Here is a 22,304-nt window from a genome sequence, read left to right on the forward strand (position 1 = left end):
TCTCCTCTGGGCTTGCTCCTGCAGGTCCATGCCCTTTTGTTAAGGAACCCAGAGCTGGATGCAGCATTGCAGGTGGGGTTCTCAGTGTTTAGTCCCTTTACTGAAGTCCTTAAAACATGGATAAGCAGGTTTCCTAGTTTCTCTTGAGGGAAACAGCAGCTGTCCTAGGCTTATGGTCCTCTTTCTGAAAGCAGAAAACTGAGAAAATGAACTGTGAGTGAAAACAGCAGCTTTTCTGTTCCTGCAGATCTATGATGGTTTGTCTAATAACAAGCCTAGTTCAGGTAAGGGCTGGGAAGTTAGATGAAGATGTGGTTTCAGAGAACTCCAGAACTACATGACCTGGGATGATCTTGGCAGGACTTCTATATATTTTTTTTTTGTTTGCTGTTAGTTCAGGACTCCACTCTGTCACAGATATATTAAAGAATCCATCCTGTCTGCACAGAAATAGGACCAATTTCTGTGAAGTTGCATTATTTTGTGACTACATTTCCAATGCAAATAAGAGAATGACAGAAATGGCTTCAAGGATGGGAATTACAGTGAGAAGTTAGAGCAGAGTGAACATTTGCATGGGCAACGTTTCTCATAGCTCATTTGCCTGACATCCTGTCTTCACACTGCCACCAAATGTAAATCCCAGGCCATGCATATTCATCAGCTGCTGCACGCCCAGAGCTGCTCGGGTTTAAGTAACTATTAAATAGGTTTCTCAATTACAGGTTGAGATAAGTGAATTTTCAGAATTGCCTTGGGCTCATTTCTTAAAGCTCAGGAGTGAGAGGGGGGGAAAGTAGCACAGAAGAGCTGAGTGCTGCCTCTCTGGTGCTGTCACCTGGCACAGCGGATGGCTGGGGAAAGGAGTGGGAAACCAGGACGCTTCTTGCTCAGTTTTGTGCCTCTTACTGGGCCTAGTCCACTGTTTATCACAGCTGGTGAGACTTCTGCCAAGTCTCTGTTGCTTCCCACAACTCTCCTGATATGTAACTGTTCTCTACCCTGTTGACTTGATGATGGGGTCTTGGAGGCCATGGCTTTTCCTGGGGCTCCACTTTCTCTAGTTCTACAGGCTTTACTTTTCATAGGAACTGGTGGCTTTGACACCTTTCTCTCTTAGCAATCTTTTTTCTTCACTGGAGCAAGTAATGGGTTTCACTTGAAAAGAGAGAGACCTTATAGAGAAGGAGCAAAGTTTACACCTGGAAGCTCCTGGTTTTTCCAGCTGTTATCCACTGACTTGCTGGGAGACTCCGTCCCTCTGACCCTTTCCCACCTGCATGCCCAACCCTCTCAGCTTTTGTTATTCATACCTTACAAAAACCCAGCAAAGTTTAGGCATGGAGAAACAAGCAGTGTAAGGGAACCAAAGCTTTTTGTCTGCGGGATGCACTTGTCCCTGGTCACTGCCCATGTGACTCTTACTGAAGCAGATGACTGGGGTGGTTCTGCTGCTGTTGCAGGAGTTTGGAAGAATTTCAGGGCTTTGGCCCCTCACAGCAGAGGTGCACAGGGGGAGTGGCCTGCTAGTTAAACCCTGGGAGCTCTAAGCTTGGAGGAGAGCAGAGAGGTTGGTGGAGGCAATGTGGGTTTGCTGCTGGATTGCAAACAAAGCCGTGGTGGGGACAACTCTTACCAGAAAACAATTCTTATTAAAGAGGCAGCTGAGCAGGAAGGCTGCTGAGTATCTCACTTCCTAGAATGATGTGCCACCTACCCAGAGGAAGCACCAGGTCCCCTCCCACCCCACCAAGAGCTGAACAGCCCTGTCCTTCACAGCACTGCAGCCCCTGCGTGGGGCAGCACCACAGTGAGACACCTGGAGATGAGATGCTGCAATCCCCTTCCAGCACCATCCAGCTCCTCACTGGCCTTCCCCAGTTGCCCCAGCCAACCAGAGGGTTGCCACCAGCCTGCAGCTGCCTGAGTAGCCTGTCCATGGAGCCAGGAGTCTGTGCCCACAGCTACTGCAGCCCAGGAGGAGGAGGAGGATAGTTGGGGCTGCTTAGCCCTGCATGAGAGCCAGCTGTGATCCAGCTCCAGGTCACAGAATCATACAATGCTCAGGGCTGGAAGAAATCTTGGAGAGCATTTAGCCCAGCCTACCCTGCGATGGGCAGGGAACCTTCCAGGTCATTTGCTCTGGCTGTGTTTGAGGTCTGGGGCCCAGGGCGAGGAGGGAGGGGAGGGACAGGCAGAGTTGCATGCACAGACTGTCCCTGAACTGCCCAGTGATTGCCTTCTGCTCAGGTCAGAGCTGCTGCTGAGGAACCCCCAAACACTTTTTTGGCAGCGGCAGCCCCAGCCCAGAGCCACTTGGCGGATGCTCCCACACAGAGGAGAGGACAGATCCTCTTTTTGGTTCTGCTTTCAGTTCTGCTCTGCAAAGCACATCTGGTGTATGACTGCCAGGACCTGGTGCTGGTGGTCCCAGGGGCTGCGTCACTTTCTGAAACCACCAACCCCCACAAGGTGCCTCCTCACCAGCTCCTTCAAACTCTCTCCACACCCAGAGCTCTGCATCCAGGGCAGGATGTGCCAGTGGGACTGGAGGGCACTGCATTTGAGCGAGGCTCAAAGAGCATCTCTGTGGCTGGTTCTGTCCATCACAGCCTGTGAATAAGATTCAGATCACACCTTCACCGCTTGTCCACCAGAAATGAGTGGCAAAATGGGCAGAGATCTTCAGGGGCTCTGAGAGGACCCCTGCAGCTCTGACTCACCTTCCTCTGAATGGTAAAACCCCAAGCACCAGGGCTGGAGCAGGCTGGCGTAGGGGGCTGACCTTACCGCCCTCCTTCTCATACCCCATGGCCCTTCCTCATCATCAGCTGTGACAATCAGCCTGGCACTGATGGGGCACTGCCCAGCTCGGTGGGACCCAAAACCCTTGGCTGTGGGATAAATCCCCCTGAAGAGGCGGGATAATCCCCCCCACTGGAGAGTGTAAGGTTCCCTCTTGGAGCTCCAACCCTGTTTGGACTCATTCCTGAGTGCCAACCCAGAGCCTCGCAGCAGGAAATGCACCTCCAAAAAATCAGAGCAACTTCAGAGCTTTATAGCAAATATCTTTCTTCCAACTCAATCAGCGCTGCCAAGGCTGGGATCTGCTTCCAACCCATTTTTACGAGCAGCCACAGGGCAGATTTCCTCACAGACCTGCTCTGTGCTGCTCTTGAATCCGATCGGGAGAGGGCAGCTCTCCTTCGCTCTGCGCACGCTGCATCCCACGCCTGCGAGCCCCGGGGAGCTGTTGTCCCTCCTGGTGGCTTTTGTGTTTTCTGCTTTCTTTTAACCAGATGGATTGAAAAGCCCAGCTCTTCTCAGCCAACATCTGCCCGCTGACGTGTAGAATTTAGAAAAACAAAAAACAAACAAACAAAAAAACTTAAGTAAAAAAAAAATCAGAAAAATTCTAGAAAAAATCGGTAAAAATCCATTAATCCCTTATAGCTGCTGATCTCACCCCCAAATGTGATGGGATCACAAAGCTTTGGTAGAAGCATCTCCAATGGATGCACCCAATGCCATTCATTCAGTCAGAAACATTAACAACAGAACCAGGCTTTAAAAATTGATTATGATTTTCAGAAAGCTGTGCATTGCTTCCTGAGCCCTGGGGCTGAATTTTCCAAGAAGTGCTCCATAATCTGGAGAGTAAGAAGGGTAATTTTATACTTTTAAAATTGGAGTTTTCCCTGTCATGAGCAGTTGCCAGAATGATGATGCTTTGCCAAATCTACCTCAAAAGTGTCACCCTGCCTGGAGTCACTGGGGAGCCTGGGGGCTCCTCCAGTCACTCCTGGGGGTTTGATTTTAATGAAATCCCAGACTGTTGTATCCCCCAGTTTGCAGCACTGGGCAGTCAAAGGGCATCATCAAGCACAGAAATGAGGTGGAGAAGGGTTCTGCAAAGCACAAACTGATCTGTACCCGCCTGTTTTCTACCCAGCACCTCATCCTGAGGGCTGAATGTGCCGTGGACCTGCTTAAAAGTAGGGGCTGTGCTTTTTGTTCTGTTAAATGAATGAGGTATGCAAAATTTCTAGCTACATATGTATGATAGTATGTTATATGATTAGTACTTTCTTATATTATATAATATATATTATATAATATATTATATACATTATAGAAGATACAATATATATTATATAATATATTATATACATTATATAATATATTAAAATATATATGCTATGATATATGATATGATATGATATGATATGATATGATATGATACCTTCCTTATGGGTGCCATAGCATGAACTTACATATAAACAATACACAAATACTGAATATATACAAATATATATATATATTTCCTACATCTATAGTGAGCTGGAGAGAGGCAAGTAGCTTATAAGAATTAGCCCTGCTCCTGGGAGAGGAAAGGCTAATTTCTTTTTTTGAGCCAATAAAGATGTGTCAGAGGGCTGGAGTGAAGGGGAAACACTGGCAGCACCTCAGTGCTTTTCAGCATATTAAGATGTCACCATGCTTGGATTAAAAATAAAAAAGCAAGCAAGGCATGAATAATAAATAGAGCAACATGCAGCTGACTTCAAGGGAAAACTAATTTCCCTGGGGCTTGCTCCATGCCATATACATTAAAATCTCACCTTTGATTTTGATCAAACCTCAGAGTTTTGACAGCTCTGTGACCTGAAGAGAGATGCTGAGAAATGTGATCAGAGTCGAGCCTGGCCAAGGTCCTGCTCCCAAACATGACTAGGATTTCTTTTTAATGCTTTGATCCCCCCTGCCAGTCATGGCTTGCTCTGCCTGTGGGAAGGAGTCCCAGTCCAAACCTAGAAGAAATTTTGCTTGACTTTATTTTTTTCAAAATATGCAACCCTCAAATTCCTGTGTTGGGCTGCCTGAAGGGTGTGCTTTACTGATGTTTTCTGTCCTGCTGTGGGACAGCCCATGTGATGGGGCTGCCCTGCTGCAGACCTTGCTGGGACATGGTGGGCACAGGGATGGAGCGTGGGGTCAGGCCAGGACTGAGCATCACCACCTGGAGGGATGCAGCAGGGGACAGGGGACAGAAGATGGGTATCACCCAAGGAGATGTTTCTCTGCTACGATCCTCAAATAAATACGGAAAAAATGCATCTCCCCTTAGTCCTCTGCCCCTCCTGGAGCCTCAACCTGCCAACAGAAGGATTACAGCTGCTTCCACACCCTCTGCACCCTCCTGAATTTCCACCACCACCAGTGCCTCCCTGCTCCAGAGGTGTCACTTTGTGTGAGCATGGCACGGGTCCATATCCTTGGTTTTTCTCTTTTGGTTCTCTGCTTATTTGGGCAATGCTTAACCTCGTGCCTTTCATCTTGGATCAAGTTTCCACATAAAAACGAGGTCTGGTCTGATGTGGGTTGTCCTGGGTGGTGGCACATCCTGGCATACTGGGGGGGTTCAGTTTCCTCCTCAGCTCTGTGGATATTTTTGGGGCCTTTGGGCGTGACCAAAGCAGGTTCCTGCGTGGTGAGCCCCAAGGGAAATGTGGGCTTTCCTGGGGTCAGAACTCTTGGGTGGCAGTAGTCGTGTTTGCTCAGACAACACTGCAAAGCCAGTGACCTCGTTCCTCTCTTCCTCACTGAGTCACTCCCGAGCTCATTCCGGTAACTCTGCTCGTGCCACTGACTAATTCCTCCTTCACTCTTCTTTCCTCCACTCTGGCCTTTCAACTGGAAAAACTGGATGGCCCTGGGCTGTGGTTTGGGTTGGTTATTTTGTTTTGAATCCCGAGGTTATCGCGTTGGGTGTAACGGGGGCTGCCGCAACAGCTCTGAGCCTCGTCTGCCGACAGGGCGGGGCCGGGACTCGAACCCAAGGCTCCCACTCGCCAAGCCGACGCCTTCCCCCTTCGCCTACGGTCGGGGGGCGGGGCGCACACCCCCGGCCCCGCCCTGGCCCCGCCCCCGCGCGGGCGCGCCTGACGACAGCTGCAAAGCACTTTTTCAGCAGCCGCAAGTGAGGTGAGTCGCGGCCCCGCGGCGCGGGGGGGGTCGGAGCCCCCCCGGCCCCTCAGGCCGGGCCGGGACTGCCGGGACGAGCGGCGGGGCCGCGGCCGCTCCCCTGCCCCGCCGGGGCCGCGCCGCCCGCGCTCCGGGACCGGGCGGGGCGAGCGGGCGGGGGGCGCGGGCGGCGGGGCCGCGGGGCGGGGAGGGGCGGCCGGTTGCTGTAGCGGCGGAGCCCGCGCCTCCCCCCTCGCGGCCCGAAGCGGGGGCCCCGCTGTGAGCCAGCGCTGCCCCCGGGGGCTGGGGGCGGCGAGTCCCCTCAGGGGGCGGTGGCGGGGCCGGGCTCGGGCTGCGAGCTTCCCTCCCGCTTCCCTCCCGCGTCCCTCCGCAGGGGTCCGGCGCAGCGACCCGGTGACCCGCCGTGCCAGCCCGCGGCCTCCGCGCTACCTGAGCCAATGCTAGATCTGGAGGTGGTGCCCGAGCGGTCTCTGGGGAACGAGCAATGGGAGTTCACCTTAGGTGAGTGTGTTCCTTCCCCGGCCCTGGCCGTGAGAGGGGCGATGCGCTCCCCTCGGCATCCGGCGTCCGTAAGGCCTCTCCCGGTGCTTTCGGGGAGTTGGTGAGAGAAAGGGAGCGAGAGCCAAAGCTCACCTTTCGCCGTCGCTAAAAATACTAAAGTACGAGCTTTAAGGATTTCCTTGTAGTTTATAGTTTTGTCTTGACTTTTGCGTGCCAACTTGTGCTTTGTTTATCTGACTGTGCTTTCATCTGCTCGTTTGCTTTCTTTTGTCTTGCCATCTGAGACTAGTCATTCTTTTAAATAACTCCTAAAGGAGGAAGCATGAATGTACTGATTGTCACCTGAATATGTGTCAGGTGATATTGGCAGCTTCAGCTGTGAACTGATATTTACTGTAAATGCTGTGCTTTTCTGTACAAACCCTTCATAAACATGAGTCGAGTTTCACAATTTCTTTGGGTTGCGAAATAGTGGAGAAAGTAAACTTTGGAGATTTTCTCAGGGTTAGATGACAAGTGTTTCCCCCCCCCCCAATCATTGGTATTTTTCATCTCGCTGAGTACTCCTTCCCTACCAGTTATTGCTCTGTGTACTGTGATGAGAAAAAACTTGCCCCCAGCTGATGCAAATTTGGCTGGTGCTCAGGAGGGACACTTAAATGTGCAGTTGAAATGAGATGGTGTGGATTCTTCAGGTGACCTGTGTTTTCAAGCAGATATTGGTAGTCCTTAAAACTCTCAGAAAATACAGTCAATATCACCTTTTTTGAGTGATTGTGTCATACAAGTGTTGGCCTCTTTTATTACCATTTTCCATCATTGCTGTAGCACTGTGTGAAGTTAATTGGGATAGGAGTTTGGTAGATGTAAACAAGGCACTGTGTGTCAGCCCTCTTGAACTTGAGTTACACTTGGGCTGCTGCACTTGTCACCTGTGACAGGGAAGGGACAGACTGTTCCAAAAGACGCTGTTACACAGTTGTCCTTAACTAGGTTGGACCTAAGGAGTGGTGTTGTGCCTTGGAGTTATTTATATGAAACCCATCAAACACAAAGGGCTGTTTATGCTGCTGTGACTTCAGTCAAGTACAACTTGATGGTTACTGACAGGGCTAAATGGCTTTTGGAGGCTAATTATAGCACCTCAGGTCCCACCCTTCGAAATCTTGGTGAACTCCTTGTACCCTAAATGTTCTGTGCTCTCAACTTTGCCTGACCTTCTGCCATCCTTTAGTGCCTGTGTTACCCGGGGAAAAGTAACCTCCAGCTGCATACCCTGTCTTCATGAATACAGAGTACCAGCTCCCCTGCATTTTCCATATCAAAACAAGAAAAGGAAAGAGAGAATGTTTTTCCTTTTCCCAAGGAAAGCCTGTTAATGCAGTCTCATGATTAAAATTGTACAATGTCTCTGTCTATGTGCACGCACACACACAGGCATAGATGTGAGAGAGAGGAAACTCAGCTGTATTTCTTGGAGTAAACATAGCCACCATGTGATGTGTCTAATATATAATTAGCATGACCTGCTGGTGCAGAGCAGGAGGCTGACTAGGTATTAGGATACTTAACTTTGTCGTGCAGCAGCGATGTTGTGTGAAGATTGTCCCTGCTGACAAAGCTGGTTCAGCTGTGTTAGTGGCAGCGGCGTTGGTAGTGCTGGTGTAAATGGGACTCTCACTGCCAGCACTGTTCTACTCATTATTTGTTTAGCTCTGCTCTTAGCAGAACTAATGGCAGTATTCCTGAGCTGCTGCTGACTCTGGCTTCCAGTACTGTGCCCACAATGGAGATGACTGAGGGGAAATGCCAGGAAAATTTTGTACATGACTTTTTGGATTCTGTTTCTGGCTCCAGTGTTGACTCACTATGTGACTAGAGCATAAAAAATTTAACCAAGACTGAGTTTAGATACCTGTGCTACTGCACCTCTCGGGCTACATTCCTGCAGTTTTAGAGGACAATTAAATACTTATTCTGTAGTGCCTATGGCTATATTATTAGTGTTTGAGATGTATAATTTCTAAGGCATACTTGCGTTTCTCTTGCGCTTTATACTTTCTTTTTGTACCGAGTTTCACAAATCTTCATTTAATGCATTTTGATCCATCTTAGATTTTCTTGTATTTTCCTCCTAATCTTTATTCACTTCTATCCTCATCCCTTCAAGCCAAGCAGTCTTAGCATAGGCTGATGCTTCAAGCCATGATGTTCCTGACCAGTGTATATGAGAGAACTGCCTTGTGCTGCTTGTATCATTCCAGCACTTAGAAGAGGAAAAGGTCTGTGACACAAGAGCCCTAGCACTGGTCTCTGTGGGTCTTACTGCCATGGCTCAGTTTGGTTGACTGGCTGATGTGCTGGATACCATATTTGCTTCCCCATTCCCCCTGCCTGATGAGCAGGAAAAAGAATTCTTTGTTTTCCTCTTTGACTGCAAAGGCTGGCGAATGTTGAGGAAAAAGGGGATGTTGTGTGTGAGAAGAATGGAGAAAAATAACCCATTTTTTTTATCCCTCTGACTTTCTGCAAATGGAGGCAGAGGGAGGATACTGGCTGTTGAACACATTTTGGGTCCTGTAAACTGTTCTTGGAGAATTTGGGTTGCCCACTGTAGCTCTGCTAAGCAGCTGTATGGGCAAATCTGTTTGATTCTCAGTTACTGAAAACTGGACCAAGCCAGTCCATGTCCATTTGCTTGCAGCCTGAGAAAACTGTGAGTAAGAGAGTCACATGAGCCATCTGTTTGCACACTTACCAGCCCAGGATTGCATCAGTTTACATCAAACTACAGCCCAAACTCGGTGTTTCTGCACTTCAACCGGTGCTTTTTGACCGAATCCTCACAGGCTGCCGGCACCATCGGTGTATGGGCCCTGTCAGCTGTGTTGGCTGGGCTTCAGCCTGTGCCACTGGTTTATTTTTTAAATGAGCTCATAGTTTGAGCTCTGCAAGTCTTTTATGAATACTGACTTAAAATGTGGTTTTTATACTCCTCAGTCAACCTTACTTTTTTTGCTGGATTCATACATTTTACTAGGTTGAGAAATGTGGAACTTTTACAGCAGCATCTTTGATCTTAACTTCTTGGTGCTATTCATGTTTCTGTTCCATTTTGAAAATATTATCTAATACATAATAGCTGTCATCTTCAAACTCTGCTGCCTAGACTACAAGGCAACTGCTATTTCCTAGATAATAGGAAACAGTGCTTCTTTATTGTGTGGCTCTGCATTTTAATTTCATTACTGTTATTAAAATAATAATTCTTTTTTACTTAATATCATCTACTGATGTATAATTTCTAGCTGCAAACCAAATTGTCCCCAGAATTATGGGCTAAGGTGAAAACCAGTTTCTCAGACATGTTTGTATATGGTATTTGCAAATTGAATCACTGTAGTTCTAATCTGTACATCTGTTTTGCCAAAACTTGATTTCATCATTTCAGCAAAGCTGCAATATATGGGCATGACAATGAGAATGATGTTTTTGGTTTGTTTTTTTTTATAGTGTTATGCCATTATTATTTTAAAGCAGTAGCCATGGTGAGCTAGGTGTGTCTGTTATAAATAGATATACATGGAAAGAGTTTTCTCACTTTGATACTGTAGACAATGTCTAAAAAGGTGCTTTAAAGCATGATATACTGTCTGAGTTTGAGAGGTGCAGCTAGTAACTAAAATTTTTGAATGTAATAAAAGTGTAGGTTCTGAGGTAAATTATCCCTAATCAGGCCAACTTTCTAAACATTTAAAAATTAGAAATAGGAAAGGACAGGGCAGGGAATGGAAATAAAATGTCAGATAACTAATCTAAATTGACTAGCAGCAGTTAGTAGGAAAATAAAACTTCACAATTATGATCTCATAACCTCGCTTTATAAATGCCTGCTTTGAATCCAGGAATGTGATCACATTTCATTTGGAAAGGCAACAAAGGTTTTTAGTGTGATAAATGATGAGATGGTGTGGTGCTATTTTTTTCTGCAGAATCAGCTGTTCCATTCTGCTTTCAGAAATATATAGTTGTAAAGATAAGATACACAATAAGGAAAGAAAAAAAGCCCTTGAAAATGTCTGAGAAGTTGAGTGACTGTACGCGTATTGCCTCAGTTGAACCAAATTTTTAGTCTATCTTCTCAGTTTACAGACAAGATATACAAAGTTTCTTCTTTGACACAAATAGAGCCATATCAGTGGCTAATGTGGCCTTTTAGGTCTAAGGAGAATCGTTCCTCTGTGTTAATATTTGTATGTGTCTGGTATGAATACCCAGTACTTCATCAAGCTTAATAAAAAAGTGTGTGCCATGAAAAGTGTTTTACTAAGCATAAAAAGTATTGAATGTGAATAGCAGTGCTCTAGCCAGCTCCGGTGGAGTCTGATACGAGCTGTTTTATCAGTTATTGGACTGATGACCCCAGAAAGCAGAAGATCCTCTGCACAGGCTGTGGCAAGCTCTTTGCTTTTTCTGCTTGAGCTTTGCTGTTTAATTTTGTGTCTAGAGATATTTTTTTTCATATATGCCTAACAACTGTAGGTAGATAAACAATGGCTTTTTTGTTTCCAAACACCAGGTCTGTGCTGATACCATGACTCAAGTCAGCTTGTTTGTTGACCACATACCTTTCTGTTGTAACTCAGTGTTTGCTGATGGTGGTTTGGTTACCTCATGAGTAACCTTGCTGTTAAAAATCTTTGTTAGCTGGTCTCTGCACTGAAGAAATACACCTGTTTTTATTTCCAGGAATGCCGTTGGCTCAGGCTGTAGCAATTCTTCAGAAACACTGTCGCATTATCAAAAACGTCCAGGTTCTCTACAGTGAGCAGGTGAGTAGTGCACGGGCTGGCCAGCAAACGCACCTCATGGTGAATTAAAACATGCTTTGTGCTCACATACATATTGTGTGACTTGTGGGGCTATTTGAAATTGAACTGCACCAAATTATTGCCCCTGCACGAGAGATGCAGCTTTTATAAGTTTTGTGTCAGAGGTAATAATCTTCAGCATAGCAGTTCAGTGATTTAACAGCTATCAGTTTTGGATATGCAATGGAGGAGTGACATTGTTTTTCCTTTAAGAAGTGAAATGTTACATAATTAGCTGGACAATTTCATTCTAGTCTATTTACTTTATCATTGTGAAGTGGTGCTGCAGTGTAAAGAACTGAATCACTGATTACTTTCTGCTTTTGTGTTTGGTCCAATGGTGATGAAGAATCCCATGAAAAACCTTACACACCTCTTCTCCACATCTGCAAGATTGTCTGCAGAAAGTGGGTGCAGTGATTTAAGCTAGCTACAAATATTTTAATCATTCTTCAAAACTCAGCATTTAATTCCTGATAGGTCTGACTCCCATCAAAAAGGGGACTAGAAGTAAAACCCTTCTGCTTGATCAAGTAAAATATGTTTTTCTGATGGAAGTGTAAGACGAGATAGGACAAAGGAGTCTCAGATGTCTCAAAGGACTCTCCAGATGTTTTATGTGCAATGCGCATTAATAAGATGATATTCATATGTTGCAAATTAAAGCTCTTTGCATCAGGAAAAAGGCAGAGTCTGTACAATGTTAGTTTGTATAAAAATAAGGATTCATGCCTTGTGCATTTTCAGTGAGTACTGAATGGCTAAGAACAACCTTGACTCTGGTGTTCAGTGCTGGATACATATTTCATGTTATTAAATGAATTATCTCTTTTTTTCACTTTATGTAGATTTATAAATTTTATGATGACTGAAGTGCAAATCTGTCTCCTTGTGATTAATGCATGGGAGCATCTGTCTGGCAGTAAACACATTCCTTGTTTTTTGTATTCTTTGGAGGTTTTAGTTTTTCTTACTGTAGTGCGATTGAATTATTTCTAGGGTTGCTTATATAAATGATGGTTCCTGTTCCACTCAGCTTGTAGAAGCACAGAAGGTTTAGTAGTTCAGTGCTAAACTGAACTACTAAAGCAGAGGTATACTGCTCCTTGGTCTTTTACACCTCTTGGAAAGTTACATTGTTATTGACTGTGTACACTGAACTTCTATTCTGGCTGCAGAGGGCAGGTTTAGTGGTTTGGGGTTTCTTTTTCCCCAAAATGTCATAAATGTAAAAATGTTTCAGCATCTGCATAGTCTTAGCAAAATAGTTCTTCCCAACTTTCTGGAATAGTTTTGATTATTTTTTTTTCTGTATATTATTGCAATTCAGTGCCTGATTTTTTTTTTTTTTTATTTTTTTTTATTTTTTGCACACCACTCAGGGCCTGCATTTGACTGTCTGGCTCTGTCCTCACCCTCATGAGAGTGTCATGCAGAGTGTCGTGCATTTCATTAGCAGCTGAGCACAAAGAGCTCAGTTCTTAGAAGATGCAAAGCTTTAAATTAACTTTGCCATGCATGACTTCTATGTAGAAAAACTGTACCTGAACAGCCTTCATGTTTTTCCTCTTTGCCTTGTAAAAGAATGCCTTTGAGCATAGTGATCAAATGTTATTTAAAGCTGTTGCATCTAAAGCACTGAATTTCTGATCTTGGAACTCCAGCAGTGAGTATTTCCTTTCAAAAATTTATATGGCAATTAAATGCAATTAGATCTGCCCATGGTGCTCTCTTTAACTTGACATAAATGGGATGCCCAAAGTGTGCCAAAAAAAGCTTGATGAATCCTTTTCTGTGAAGAAAATAATTTAAACTCAATTTTGGTCAGTTTAAGTGGGATACTAATTGCCTTTGTTTTCATGAGCTTCTTCCTCTGGATTTTGGTTGATGGGATTGTTCAGTAATAACAGTTTTTCCTGCATCTTTATGCAGATTAGCAGTAGAACTGCACATCTGTGGTGCTTCCTTCAGGAAGATCTCTTCTGTTGCTTCTTGGCATCATCTTTCATACTTGGGGTTCTATTTTGTGTATTAAAAGTCACATGAACTAAATTTGGACCTTTGAATCTTTCCATCTATTAGAAAATATGCCAGCATAGAACAGCTATTTGCTGAAGCTTTTCCTCAGATGTTTGGGGCTTTTTTCCCCACCCACTTGAAAGTACTTGTAATGCTCTCATTAATTTTGGAATAATGTTATGAAAACTGTTTAGAGACCAGTGAAATGCAGAGTATATCCCATAGCAGAACAGCTCTGCTGGTGTATTTGAATGTCAAAATTCTACAAGGGTTTTTTGTTCTATCTGCAGCCTTTCTAAATTAGGTTTATAAGGGACTAGAAAATGACTGTGACAATCAACATTAGGCTTTTTATCTGAAGGTTATAGATCTGTTGCAGTGCTGCTTCAGTTCTACACAGAGCCATCAAAGTTTGTCGGCAAGAGTGAGGTATTGATGGCGTTATGTGAAATGTTGTGAGAGTTTCATTTCAGAGAGAGTTGACAAACCAGATCACTGGTGTTCAGGAAAGAGCTCAAACTGGACCAGCTTCAGGAGAAGCTACTGCAGTGATCCAGAGGAACAGGAAATCTGCATCACAGGGGATGGAAAACCCCATGGCTTGTTTTGACCTAGGGATATCAAGTCTAGGATCTGATTGCTTGACTATATGGTTTGTGAAGGGGTGGGACATGCACATGAAAGTGCTCAGAAAGTGGCAAGGCTAGAAAACAGTGCTGATGAGAGAAAACTGAGGATGAGAATTGGGCTTTTGACAGTCAAACCCCAGAGCTCCTCTCAGTAGAGCAAAGTAAGATAGCTTATGTTTAATTCATGAAAGGGCTGTATGGTGTGGCTGTCCACTTTAGAAGCCTTTATTTGCCCCACTTGTCCATCCCCATTCTGTCTTTTGCTAGAAAACTGCCTGGTGCAGTTCTAGGGTGAATCTTGCTGCCTGCCTGCCATTCAGCCTTTTTCTCCTCTGAGGAGACAGCTGTGGGGGATAGAGCATTTTGAAGCAAATTTCTTTAGATGGTAGATGATCAAAACGCTGAGCTGGGGCCAAGTGGCTGTGTGGCTTGCACTGGTAGAGCAGAGAACAGCTTCCCCAGTAGAGGAGCAGCTTGCCCAGCAGACTGAGAGGGCATAGAGCCTATACAGACACTGGGAAAGCCATGGAATGTCTCCTATTGACTCCAGCAGACTGCAAATTAAGCCTTTAGTTGTTATGATTCACAGTAACTAAGGAAACGTAAATTCACAACATGAGAGTCTGAAGCCTTCCTTTTGAGGCCTAAAAAAGACTGACAGTTTGATTTTTGAAGTGGAAAGTCATCTCTTTGTCAAGCACATGCCTGGTTCTGATGTGAGACTTGGTATTTTTGTGCAGCAAGAATGCACCAGAGGCTGTCCCTAGATGATGTGTCTGATGCTAAACTGGGAATGGTAATTTTCAGGGTGGGGTTTTTTGATTTCTGTTTTGTTTTTTCTGTTTTTTTTAATGGGGTTGGGGTTATATTGTTTTGAGTTTCGTTTTTTTTTTCTCCCCCACATACAGTAATGGACAAAGTAACCTTTTAGGAGTTTTTGCAGGGCACAGATATTGTACAGGCATTTCTATTTCTTTTCATAAGGAGATTGAAGAGGTTGAGAGTTTTTTGCCAAATGTATTTTAGTTATGCTTATTCATTGGACAAGTGATTGTTTTCTGAGGTAGCTTTGTTTTTCTAAAGTAACTAATTTATACTTTTACAGTGATGTGTATCTTAACAAAGAAGTCTTGAAATTAAAAGCCTAACACCTTTTACTTTTTTGTTTTACAGTCACCTCTTAGCCATGACCTCATCCTTAACCTGACTCAGGATGGAATCAAACTGCTGTTTGATGCTTTCAATCAGAGACTTAAGGTAATAAAACACTCCTTCTGTAAAGAGACAATGCACACCAAAACCATGGGATGTATTGACACTTAACAGAGCATAAGTATGTGGCTCCTTTAGGCATTTAATTTGTCTTATGTAGAGTGCTCTCTTGTGATTATGAACTGCATTTCTTCAATCTGGGATTTAATTTTTTTTTTTTATGGAAGGAAGACATCTTACCTGTGTTCTGGGGACATGCAAGTGCCCCAGCAGTGTGATGGTGCAGTGTGGTTTCACTTGTCCATCTTGTCTCAAGTGGCACAGAGAGTGCACAAAGCTTTTACTAAAGCTAAGGGAAAACAATCTCTTCTGTTTTGTTGTGGTTCAGTGGTCTAGTGATACTTTTCTGTTTGTTTGAAGTAAGAATAGTCAAGCTGTGTAAATGCATACAGTACTATGAAAACTTGTATTGGTATAAGTGTCCAGAAATCTTTCTAGAAGAAATTCGTTGGGATCAGTTCAGAAGTAAGCAACAGGACCTGTTAAAGGATATAATAGGTGTAATGTAAGTAATGCCTGTTTTTAAGATAGTGTGGCTCTGTGTTTTCAGTGTTGCTCAGCAGCAGCAAAACTGGAAAAATCAGGAGGCCTTTATTCTCTTTGTTGTTTTTCTTTAACACACACTTGCTAATAAATTTGACTGTGGAAGAGGTCGAAGTACAGGCTACTCAGATGGAAAATCTTGACAATTCCAAGGAAGCTGGTGCAGGAATAAAGTCAGCAATATTCTTAAGAAGGTCCCTCCCTTTTTTCAGGGAGAAGGGGGAAAGACTCACCTTTGGTAGCCAAAGCATTGCAGGAGATGTTGGTGATGTGAATTGGTAGATCCAGGACCAGGTTCTGAAAGCAATTTTAGCATTAAGCATTTAGCATTAATTTAGCACACATCTCATGTGTGCTCCCTCTGAGGTGGAGAAAGAGTTGGATTTCACAGAATTGGTCTGTTATTGCTGGTAATACCAGAACATTTTTTAAGTCTTAGTAGTAATTATCAAAACAGTGAATGTGAGGAAACATCAACTTTTACTCATTTAAATCTAGTGTCTTGTGACGGTGTATGGTTTCGCCATTCACTTCTCAGTTAATCTTCTCTGCACATAGAATGACACTGATTCTTTTGTCAGTGTAGGTGCTGTAATTTAGAAAAGAATTTTTTTCAAGTGCCCTGGCCTATTCTTCATTATGACTTTCATGACTTATGAGATCCTTTGACTACCATTATTTTTTGCTAAGTTGCACTCATTTATCCCTCTGTTGGTAAAAAGAAATGTTGACCTGAGTTGATCTGTTTGAGTCATGGGACTGTTGGCAAATGGGTGCCTGTTGGCTGCTGTCAGGGTGTTTCTCTTGGGGGGAACCACATTTGTGCCATTGCAATTCTTTGTGCACTGCTCCTGGTTGTTCAGCTCATCCTTTTGTCTTGCACCCTGCAGTTTCAGCAGAACTTCAGGAGGGCGCCCAGTGCACACAGTAGCGGCTGTAAAACAAGATCTGGGGTGGGGCTGGTTCTCTCTATTTTCAGAAAAAAAAATTGTGGAGAGAAAAGATGTGCAAGAGGACTAAAAAAAATGTAAAATCAGTCCTAGCTTTTCATGAAAGTAGCCATTGTTTTTTAATAGGCTTTAACAGTAAAGGAAATCTGGACATGTCAACTGCACGTGAATTAAAATACTAGATAACTAGGTTTTTCCAAGAAGGATAATTCCAAGTGTATTTTATTAAGAAGGAAAATATGGTTGTTCTCTTGTTGGTTCTGCCAAAATGTTAATTTGTTACTTGCTTTGTGCCCTACTTGTTGCTTGTATTCTGAAATGCCATTAAATGTTGATTTTATTTTTTTTTTCTAAATATATATGGAGGTAGTGGTTTAAACATTGCAAGTTGTTTTATTTTAGGGTTGTTTGCTGGGCATCTCCCAAAACCAAGACTTCCTTCTCAGCTGGTGATATTTTTAGGCTTTAAAGCCACACTTGGTAGCAAGCTCCCTGGGAAATTCTGCTTTATTCTCTTGCTGGAGAGCACATCCTGTCAGAATCTGCCAATGATTTTTTTGGAGGTTTACACAAAACAAAAGATGTGTTTTACCTTTGCTTTGCAGCAGTTATGAGCTGTATGTGTTTTCCTGCTGACATAGGAACACGTTTATAGGGTGGAAGAGGCTTGTGTTTGTCCATGGCTACTTGCCAAAAGTCATCTGCTTAAAGCCCAGTATAGCCTCAAAATCCAGTGACAGTGATAAAAATCATTTGACATCAGTCCTAGATGCATGTTTGCAGTAATGTATTCAGAACAAGGGATATGTATCTAATATTTTCTGTAGAGGGGGAAGCTCCTTGGAATATTCAGTAAGGTCTTAAATATTTAGAACTGGGTATTATGGCTTGCCCTGATCCCTCGTGGGCTGCTCTTCTGATAGTCTTCTGTAATGCTTGGCAAGGTTGCAAGATATCTTATGTATAATTGAAATGGGATATTACTGCTAAGTCTTGCTGTGTTCATTTTTTACTTTAGAAGAGCTGGAAAGTTACAGCAGTGCAGTCAGTGTTAGGACTTAGTGCCCTACACAGGAATTCTTCAGGGTAGTGGGAGCAACCCAAGGAATGGCCCATTGACATTTATCAGAGGATTCACTAATTAGCTAATCCTTGCTGTTGCTTTCCTTTGAAAGTTTGAGTAAACTCTCTAGAAATCAAGATGCTCATGTGTCAGTGACAGTATTTCTTCCTGCAGGCGGTACTGATGTACATGGGATATGGGGGTTCTCTCCTGAACCCAGAGTTGTTCAGTCCCTATTTCAGATGTGCAGTTGCTGAGTCAGTTTTTGAAGTTTGATCTCTGATACTGGGATTTATCTTGGCAGAGTTCTGTAAGAAGGGGAACAAGCAGCACTAGCTAGTCTTGCCTTTTGACAAGGATTTATCTCTGTAATGATTTGCAAGTGTCTCAACTATGCCAATGTTTTTGTTTCTGATATTTCAGGTGATTGAAGTTTATGACTTGACTAAGGTGAAGTTAAAATATTGGTAAGTGATTTAAGACCTCTCATGATTTTCTCTTGGTTAGAGTGTCTGGTTTTACTAATTTTTTTAAATTCTGAATTCATTTTTTCAATTACTAATTTTAAAAATAAAACCCAGCTTTCATAAAGGAGTGTGCATAATCATCCTTTCTTGATCAGGGTACTCAGTTAAATTAGTGGTTTACTTTTTAGTCTTGGAGGCTTCTTAAAATTTAGATGTGGTATTGCCATTAGTAAATGTTCATAGCATCTGTTTGGTTTCTTTCAGGCAGATTAATTTTGTTTTCTTTTTCAGTGGTGTCCATTTTAACTCTCAGGCAATTGCTCCAACCATAGAACAAATTGATCAGTCATTTGGAGCAACACATCCAGGAGGTAAGCCAAAAAATTTCTGAGAAGCACACCTAGCCTGACAGACTTCTTTCTAGGAAACCTTTCCAGTGTGTCTGCCTAGAGCAATGTGTAGGCAGTTCTGTTGTCATATGATCTGGAGCTGGGTTCCAGAATGGTCATATTCTTACAGCTGGGAAATCGTGTAAAATGTATTGTCAGTTCAGTTGTGACTCTTTTTTAGAAGTGAAATGGTGAGGCAGGGAGTCACTGGCACAGAATGGTGTATTCAGATGTCATTAATGATCTGTTTTGAACTGCCAGTACCAGAAAACTGTGAGCTTTGTTGTTGATGCTGTTGTTACAAGTCCTTATGCATGGTCAGCTCTCAAGCATCCTTAGGGATTGCGTATACCATGAGCACAGACATTTGAGCTGCTCTCTGTGGAGAGTCAGCCAGGGCTGTTTGCTCAGTCTCCATGCTCTGTGACTGTCCTTGCTAGGCAGAATCGAATCTGAGCTGTGTGTAACTGGCTTACACCTCCCTGAATGCCCCTCCTGTACTGGGAGCACTGGGGAGGTGTGAAGTCTACGTGCAGCAGGAGCAGAAACAGGACAAGTTTGTTTAACCTGGCTGAACCCACTGTGACTCTTGCACAGCCACTTGGCTGTTCACCATCTCTGCAGCAGGAAAAAGACTATCTTTAAGCTCCTTGTTTGTGTATGAAAACAAAAAGTGTATTTCAGGGGGTTGTTAGGCTATGAAAATAAGCCAGTGGTGGAATTTTGAAGAGGATATTTATAATGAAACAGCTCGGGAACTTTCAAGAAATGGAGCCACAAACTGGCACAACAAGGAAGAACATTAATTCCATATAGTCAAGATACCATTTTCAGAGCCTCATTTTCTATTTTTAACTTAAGCTGTCCATTTGCAGTAGTCAGGCTGATCCAAAACAGGTGAGTGTTCTTTGTGATGGATGGTGATTGCATATCCAGCCTTTGTCTCTGCTCTCTGCAGACACTCTCTTGCACATTACAGAACAGGATTTATTAACTGGGGAGGGTCATGTGGGTAGAGCAGTATCATTGCATAAAAGCCTGCAGTAGTTGATGAATATCAGATTGAGATAAATGAAGCTTGGAGCATTTCTAGCTGTACTACTCCAAGGACCAGAATTAGCCTTTTAAAATTTTGGTCCTGACATTAACAGTTCCTCTTGGACAGAAGCTCTGAAATCTATGGTTAGATCTATTACGGAAATTGTATGTACAAGAGGCTGTAGTCTAAAGAAGGGTAAAAGTGGTTTCATGTCCTGGGTTATTTATCATTTTTATTTATTCTGTGATGATGGTTTATTTGCAAATATGTAGAGGTGGAGCACTTCCAAAATTGTCATAATATGAACTGTAAAAATACATATCTAGCCATAAGCATTGCCTGTGGAAGTGATAGCATGTTTTATTACTGCATAAAATCATATGCAAGCACTTAAAAACATAGTTTGGCACCACGTGTCCTTGTGCTGAATTTGCAGATCTTGTGCACCTGTCATATTCAATTAAGAAAACTTGCACACTTGCTTCATCTGGTGATAGTTTTTCATAACATCTTTTCATCTAGTGACATGTAGATAAGAAAATGTATTTATTAAAATGTTGGCCTCTATTACCATTTCACTAGTGCATTTGCTTATTCAAGTTTTCTCATTGGGAAAATACTTCTTCCATTAACAGCCTACTTAGCAGGAGTAAATGCTCTGTATTAAGCTGCCTGTCACAAACTGTTTGAACTGTATTATGCAACAGAAGTTTTTGATAACTCTTTTTTTCCTTTGTGTTTCCTGAAATGGAAAAGGTGAAGAACCAGAATGGTTTTCATCATGTGTGGGGGGATGATGATGGTGTTTTAATGTCCCACAAAAATTGGAACTGGGGTGGGAGGAGAAACCTTCCTTTGGTCCATTAAGAATGTGACCAAAGTACCAAATGCTAGCTTTCATGAATGAAAGGAACATAACCATCCCTTTACTCCTCTGTGCTAATACTCCTCCAAACCCCCAATTCAAGCACTTTAAATGTATTTTTTTTATCTATGTTAACCTCCACTAGAATTTAATTCAAAATGTTGTTTTTCACTTAAAACCAAGGTGGTTGCAGCAGAACTTTCCTGCAACAGGATACAGTGGTAGTTTCAAAATAAATATCAAAAGGTTAGCAACAGTTTTGTGTTGAAACTGACCTTCAGTGAGCATTTTTGGTTTTGCCAGATCAGTGGTTTTAAAAAAGAAGAATCATCAGAAAAATCAACCAGCTTCATTACTTTTTGGCTAATGTTAGTTTGAAACATTGCAGTACCTTTGTCATGGGGTTTATTGAAATACAACCACTTTGGAGGTCAACAGCTTCATTGAAGCCAAGATTTTTTCATCCCACATTTCCATGATTCTGTGACCTGACTTCCTGCTGGGAAGAGCTTGCTTTTGCCAGTGGATCTATTGAAACCGCATCCTGTCCTGAGTCCTCATGGATGTGGCTTTGTGCCGAAGTGCTGTTCAGCAGGGATCAGGGCTGTGGGGTTGAACTCAAGTCACAAGGTGGTAGAAAAGTCCTCCTTCCCTCCTACCACAGTGGCCTTGCAAGGATGGAGAGGGTTGATGTGTTCTGGCTCTCTAACTCTCGGACTTCAGCACAGGCCCAGGCTCCCCTAAGGTGCCAGAAAAGTCTTGTGTTTGATACCAGGAAGAATTGGCTTTTGGATTTGCCTTTGCTTTTACCAAATCTGTGTCCATTTTGCAACCTTGTTGGTGTTGGTGGTGTTGTCCTGTCAGCTCTACAGAAATATTTCCCAGCTGATCACACTTCCTGGAAGGCAAACCTCCTCCCTTTCCCCCACTCAGCAGCAAAGACATAGTCTTTGCTTCTATTGGCAATTTTGAATGGAATTAGCAGAGTAGTTGTGTGATAAAAAAAAAAAAATAAATAAAAAAAAAAAATCCTTACCTTGTTCAGTCATGTGGTTGGGATCTATGGTTTTGAGGGAGACATGAGAGAACTTCCCAAGAATAAAATTCCTTGCCCTTTAAACCTAAGCATCAACAAACATTGCAGGGGATGGGAGATGATGCGATTTGTATAATCAGATATCACACTTGGCATGACTGGGGGAAAAATAGCTCTCCAGCTGGCTGTGGGCTTTGGAAAAGATGTATCATAATTTATCACATGAGAGAGATTTGTATAATTTTCCTGCCGATCAAAACATTTCCCTCTCTCCACACGTTTTCCTTTCAGTGACAAGCGTGGAAAAGACTCTTAGCCAGCACATTCTGTAGAAAAGCCAAATGATCATTTTTGAAAGCTTAATGCTTATTGCTCAACTATTATTTTTCTATCCTGGGTGGCCTGGCATTGTCCAGATACCTTGTGATATGTCTTTCAAGTTGAGCATTTGAAAAACACTGTGGGAGGGAGGGAGGGAGCAAAACATTTCTTTATATGCATTTTCTCTATGCGATGTCATTTTAAATATAACGTCGTAAGAAAAAAGGGAATATTGAGCCTTTGATACTCCTTTAGTAAAGTGGAAGAAAGTAGCCTCTCTTGTTTGAGGGTTTCTTTATTGTTTTTATCCTCTGGTGTTTTCAAACTGTCAGCTCGTGTATGTTACTAGAACAC

The 22,304-nt window shown here is 43.2% G+C and overlaps 1 protein-coding gene and 1 long non-coding RNA gene across 13 annotated transcripts in view; one reads left to right on the top strand and one right to left on the bottom strand.

Annotated features, from left to right (window-relative positions):
* Window positions 1-3,037: 3,037 nt before the first annotated feature.
* On the bottom strand, window positions 3,038-6,910 carry LOC107209873. 2 transcript variants are annotated; one of them, XR_001523735.3, is made up of 3 exons: window positions 6,482-6,910; window positions 4,623-4,811; window positions 3,038-3,341 (listed from the first exon to the last, which is right to left on the bottom strand). It is a non-coding gene; the product is annotated as an uncharacterized LOC107209873 (long non-coding RNA). The 2 variants fall into 2 exon arrangements; XR_001523734.2 differs by having other exon boundaries at window positions 6,415-6,909.
* The window catches only part of C11H16orf70 (chromosome 11 C16orf70 homolog), a 40,747-nt gene continuing 24,343 nt past the window's right edge, over window positions 5,901-22,304 (top strand). For 10 of the 11 annotated variants that reach the window (XR_004499009.1, XR_004499010.1, XR_004499008.1 and 7 more), the window contains exons 1-5: window positions 6,220-6,486; window positions 11,236-11,318; window positions 15,179-15,262; window positions 18,257-18,300; window positions 18,592-18,671. Coding sequence is in view for 6 of the 11 variants with exons in the window: in XM_033517117.1 (XP_033373008.1) it covers window positions 6,423-6,486; window positions 11,236-11,318; window positions 15,179-15,262; window positions 18,257-18,300; window positions 18,592-18,671 (355 nt within the window). In the remaining 5 variants the exon portion in view is untranslated. Of the gene's footprint in view, window positions 5,986-6,219; window positions 6,487-11,235; window positions 11,319-15,178; window positions 15,263-18,256; window positions 18,301-18,591; window positions 18,672-22,304 lie in introns of those variants that run through there. The other variant, XM_019008026.2, reaches the window with a different exon arrangement.

Source organism: Parus major, chromosome 11, assembly GCF_001522545.3.
Source record: "Parus major isolate Abel chromosome 11, Parus_major1.1, whole genome shotgun sequence".
In the NCBI taxonomy this organism is placed as follows: Eukaryota; Metazoa; Chordata; class Aves; order Passeriformes; family Paridae; genus Parus; species Parus major.